Below are 6000 nucleotides of genomic sequence, written 5' to 3'. Positions count from 1 at the left end.
CACAGAGATTACACAGAAAAAACAATATATTATTTATTTCGATATGAACAATCAGAAATATACCTATTGGATCTATTATTTTTTTAATTATTCTATGTGGCAGTTGCTTATTTATTAAAATTGCTACACCCTTTTTCCTAGTCATAATCAGAGGTAATTACACCCATCCATTAAATCTTTAATTTTAATGCTTCTTTTTCTTGTAGGTGTGTCTCTTGCAGCAGCACTATCAGGTTTGTGGGAGTCTAAAAGTTTAAATTATGGTTTTCCGTTTTATTGGCAATGAAATTCCACCCACATTCCAAGACACTTTTTTTAAATTCTCACTCATTTACCTCAAACATATAAACTTCACCGGTGAATCACTACAAAGGGGACAGTTCCGTAACAATATATTTAGCTTCTCACTCATTTCCAACAAGCATATAGAATTCACCATTGAATCACTACAGGGGAGACAATTCCATTGCAATATATTTAAATTCTTGCTCTTTTATAGTAGGCATATAAAAATCATTAGTAAATCACTACAGGGGGGGCAATTCCATAGCGATATATTTAAGTTCTCACTCATTTGCATCAGGCATATAAAAATCATCAGAAAAATTTCTGCGAGAAGAAAAAAAAAAAAAAAGGCCAGTATTCCCAATGGCTGAGTAAGTAGTTTATGAACAGGGATAATAAAATAAAACTTTTTTAATCATTAATAAAGGTGCCCCTGAGGTAAGAAACTACTATACATGGATTATGGTTTTTAAATGTCAATCTGTGAGCTGCCACACTTATGCACTTTTATGTATATAAATAATAGAATGTGTATCACACTTCAATTATAGTTATTTAATTGCACAATTATATAAAAGTCTTCAGTGCTGCAGTAAGGAGTTAACTTACAATTATCTTTCAGAATTTGACAGATTAATGGGGGAGGGTCTGGGGTTTTAATTACATATATAGATTAACTTTTTAATCTATGGGGAACCAGGGAATAGGTATAAGAATCTCCTTAGAACAATAGACCATTAGCTAAGATTACGGCTAGGTGCCGAAACATGTCAGCATTTGTGGTCTACCTCTTACCTGTCATGTACTCAGTGTTTTGTAATCACTTTTTTAACTTGCCATAGGCATTTATTAAAAGTCAAGTTTTAATTTATTTACCTTGTGCTCCAGACTTTGCCCAGCTTTACAACTTGCAAGTAAAGAATGAAAGAACAATATAGAATATCCCCAATAGAAAAAAAGTCTTGTAGATAGGAATGTGAAAGAGAAGAGAAGAGGGTTTTGGGCAGACAAGGATATAAGAGATATAAGGTTTTGCAGTGTTATTGAGGTATATGTGGATCAATTAATTTCATGAGGCTAAGGGAAGTCAATACAGGAAATGGCAGATACACCGTGGATGAGTGTGACAGTGGCGTTCATAATGGATTGTAAAAGGAGACATGTTAAATTTGGAGACCAGAGAGCATGGAGTGGACTAGAATCTTAGTTGTGTCATGTGTGTAGAAGTGCTGACTTTTAGAGGCATTTTAAAGATAGAAGTAACATAGTAACATAGTAGATGAGGTTGAAAAAAGACCGAAGTCCATCAAGTTCAACCTATACAAATCTAAAATATATACAAAAAGCTCCAGTTAAGCTTAAATAATCCCACTAAAAGGTGACCCATTTAATACTAGCAATCATATCCATGAATTTTGTTTATAGACAGAAATGTATCCAAATAATTTTTAAATGTATCTAGGGTATTGGCATTCACTACCTCCTTTGGTAATGAGTTCCACAATTTTATTGCTCTTACAGTGAAAAAAAATGTTTCCGTTGCAGGAGATTAAATCTCCTTAGTGCAGCGACTAGCCTTAAGTGAACATGATAAAGAAAAGAAAACTGAGTTAAATTAAACCTAAATAAAGAATGAATTAGAGGGTTAAAGTGAAGGTAAACTTTGATGAATGAAAGCCCAGTTTTTAAAAATACTATTAAAAACAGGGGCACTTTCATTCACCAAAGTTTAGAAAGCAACCGTTTTGATTAAAAACTTACCTTTGTTTTTTTCACAGCCAGAGCAGCTTCCCCCACCCGGAGATCCTCTCTTCACACGTCATCAATGACTAATTCAGCTTCCTCCAATCACGGCATGGCCTCAGGCAATGACTCCCCTGGGGGGAAAGCCATGATTGGAGGAAGCCGGATTAGTCATTGATGGCGTGTGAAGAGAGGATCACCGGGTGGGGGAAGCTGCTCTGGCTGTGAAAAGAACAAAGGTATGTTTTTAATCGTAACGGCTGCTTTCTAAACTTTGATAAATGAAAGTGTCCCTGTTTTTAATAGTATTTTTAAAAAACGGGCTTTCATTCAAAGTTTACCTTCACTTTAACTGATAAGAGTTGTCAACACAATTAAAGATTAAAGGGGTGGGGATAGTGCAATGAGTGGAGAACAGTACAGTTTTTCAGATGCTAAGCTTTAGTGAGAAAACATTCAGGATGGCATACTGGATAGATGGCAAGAGGATAAGTATAGTGCAAAGAAGGGGCCATACATCAAAATATAGTGGTAAAAGTAAACGTTCATTGAGGGAAAGCAAGATAACTGTGTGAGGTCTGTGTTAAGCCAAAGGAAAAGAGGGCTTGAATCTTTACAAAGTGTTGTTCAAATTGTATGTACATTCAGAAATAACAATTTTTTCCCATAGGAAAAAGATCTTTATACATTGTCTAATTATCTGATACCCTAGTTGACAAGTGCACTATCTTAAGCTTTGAACCGGTCATAGTAAAGAGACTCCATTAAAACTGTATCTTAATAGATAGACCTACATATATCAACAACATTTACAGGTTAAACCTATATTTGTATGTATCTATGGAATTGGATATTTTAAACAAATGTCATTAAATAAAGATATAAAAAAAGACAACAAAGTATAAAAGCACAGACAATAAAATACATTTAATGAAATATAAAAGATAATGTTTTGTTTACAATATGAACATGACTTTACAAAAAAATCTTAACTTAAAAATCACAATTTAAAACTATGATGAAGTGTTTGAAAATTGTAATAGTTTTGAAGTCTCTTCCATCCTAAAGAGAAAACAAGAAAAAAGATTATATGTATATATTAAATAACTAAATACAACCATCCAGAAAAGTTTTAGTTTAATATATCATTTGTGCATGTGAGGTAAACTTTATAGCTGCAGCTATGCAAAAAAACATAATTTATGTAAGAACTTACCTGATAAATTAATTTCTTTCATATTGGCAAGAGTCCATGAGCTAGTGACGTATGGGATATACATTCCTACCAGGAGGGGGCAAAGTTTCCCAAACCTCAAATGCCTATAAACACACCTCCCACCACACCCACAACTCAGTTTAACGAATAGCCAAGTAGTGAGGTGATAACATAAAGGAGTAAAAAAGCATACAAAAAGAGGAACTGGAAATATAATTGTGCTTTTATAAAAAAAAAAACAACCACCATAAAAAGGGTGGGCCTCATGGACTCTTGCCAATATGAAAGAAATTAATTTATCAGGTAAGTTCTTACATAAATTATGTTTTCTTTCATGTAATTGGCAAGAGTCCATGAGCTAGTGACATATGGGATAGAAATACCCAAGATGTGGAAGTCCACAGAAGAGTCACTAGAGAGGGAGGGATAAAATAACAACAGCTATTTCCACTGAGAAATTAAATCCACACAATAATTAAGTTTTTCTTAAAAAAAACTTAAATCAAAAGCAGTAGAATCAAACTGAGACAGCAGCCTGAAGAACTTTTCTACCAAAGACTGCTTCAAAAGAAGCAAAATACATAAACATGGTAAAAACAATAAAAGTAAGCAAACAAGACCAAATTACTGATTTGCAAATTTGATCAACTGAAGCTTCATTCTGAAAAAGCCCAAGAAATGGCGACTTAGTAGAATGAGCTGTAAATCTCTCAGGCGGAGCCTGCCCTGCCTCCAAATAAGCCTTGAGAAACAAAAGCTTTAACGAGGATGCCAAAGAAATGGCAGAGGCTTTCTAACCTTCTCTGGAACCAGAAAAACAACAAATAGACTAGAAATCTTAGTAACCTTGATATAGAATTATAAAGCTCTTACCACATCCAAAGGATGTAAAGAAAACTCAAAGAATTCTTTATGATTATGACACAAGGAAGGAACAACAATTTCTCTACTAATGTTGTTCAAATTCACAACCATAGGAAAAAAAGTAGTCCACAAAACAACTTATCTAGATGAAAAAAACAGATAAGGAGACACACAAGAGAGCTGATAAATCAGAAACTCTTGCAGCAGAAGAGATATTTAAAAGAAACAACACTTTCCAAGAAAGTAGATAATCTTCAAAGAAAATATAGGCTCAAAAGAAAGAGCCTGCAAAATATTTAAACCAAATAAGACTCCAAAAAGGAGAAATTAATAAATGAACAGGCTTGATACCAACTAAAGCCTGGGCAAAACAGATTATATCAGGAAGTTTAAACAATCTTTCTAGGAAATAAAACAGAAAGAACAGATATTTGTCCCTTCAAAAACATTTGCAGACAAACTTATCCAAACCATCCTGAAAAAACTGTAAAATCCTAGGAATTCTAAAAGAATTCCAAGATAATTTATGAGAACACCAAAAAAAACATAATTTATGCTTACCTGATAAATTCCTTTCTTCTGTTGTGTGATCAGTCCACGGGTCATCATTACTTCTGGGATATAACTCCTCCCCAACAGGAAATGCAAGAGGATTCACCCAGCAGAGCTGCATATAGCTCCTCCCCTCTACGTCAGTCCCAGTCATTCGACCAAGAATCAACGAGAAAGGAGTAACCAAGGGTGAAGTGGTGACTGGAGTATAATTTAAAAAATATATACCTGCCTTAAAACAGGGCGGGCCGTGGACTGATCACACAACAGAAGAAAGGAATTTATCAGGTAAGCATAAATTATGTTTTCTTCTGTTATGTGTGATCAGTCCACGGGTCATCATTACTTCTGGGATACCAATACCAAAGCAAAAGTACACGGATGACGGGAGGGATAGGCAGGCTCATTATACAGAAGGAACCACTGCCTGAAGAACCTTTCTCCCAAAAATAGCCTCCGAAGAAGCAAAAGTGTCAAATTTGTAAAATTTGGAAAAAGTATGAAGCGAAGACCAAGTTGCAGCCTTGCAAATCTGTTCAACAGAGGCCTCATTCTTAAAGGCCCAAGTGGAAGCCACAGCTCTAGTGGAGTGAGCTGTAATTCTTTCAGGAGGCTGCTGTCCAGCAGTCTCATAGGCTAAACGTATTATGCTACGAAGCCAAAAAGAGAGAGAGGTAGCAGAAGCTTTTTGACCTCTCCTCTGTCCAGAGTAAACGACAAACAAGGAAGAAGTTTGGCGAAAATCTTTAGTTGCCTGCAAGTAGAACTTGAGGGCACGAACTACATCCAGATTGTGTAAAAGACGTTCCTTCTTTGAGGAAGGATTTGGACACAAGGATGGGACAACAATCTCTTGATTGATGTTCCTGTTAGTGACTACCTTAGGTAAGAACCCAGGTTTAGTACGCAGAACTACCTTGTCTGAGTGAAAAATCAGATAAGGGGAATCACAATGTAAGGCTGATAACTCAGAGACTCTTCGAGCCGAGGAAATAGCCATTAAAAACAGAACTTTCCAAGATAACAATTTTATATCAATGGAATGAAGGGGTTCAAACGGAACACCCTGTAAAACGTTAAGAACTAAGTTTAAACTCCATGGTGGAGCAACAGCTTTAAACACAGGCTTGATCCTAGCTAAAGCCTGACAAAAGGACTGGACGTCTGGATTTTCTGACAGACGTCTGTGTAACAAGATGGACAGAGCTGAAATCTGTCCCTTTAATGAACTAGCTGATAAACCCTTTTCTAAACCTTCTTGTAGAAAAGACAATATCCTAGCGATCCTAACCTTACTCCAGGAGTAACCTTTGGATTCGCACCAGTATAGGTATTTCCGC

The 6000-nt window shown here is 35.6% G+C and overlaps 1 protein-coding gene across 3 annotated transcripts in view; it reads right to left on the bottom strand.

The window, feature by feature from the left end:
• Positions 1 to 2940: 2940 nt before the first annotated feature.
• The window catches only part of CEP44 (centrosomal protein 44), a 245139-nt gene continuing 242079 nt past the window's right edge, over positions 2941 to 6000 (bottom strand). For all 3 annotated transcript variants that reach the window (XM_053703837.1, XM_053703839.1, XM_053703838.1), the window contains one exon: positions 2941 to 3090. In XM_053703837.1, coding sequence (XP_053559812.1) covers positions 3042 to 3090 — 49 coding nt within the window. In that variant the 3' untranslated portion in view covers positions 2941 to 3041. The remainder of the gene's footprint in view (positions 3091 to 6000) is intronic.

Source organism: Bombina bombina, chromosome 2 (assembly GCF_027579735.1).
Source record: "Bombina bombina isolate aBomBom1 chromosome 2, aBomBom1.pri, whole genome shotgun sequence".
Lineage (NCBI taxonomy): Eukaryota > Metazoa > Chordata > Amphibia > Anura > Bombinatoridae > Bombina > Bombina bombina.
This window is presented reverse-complemented; position numbering and strand designations above follow the sequence as displayed.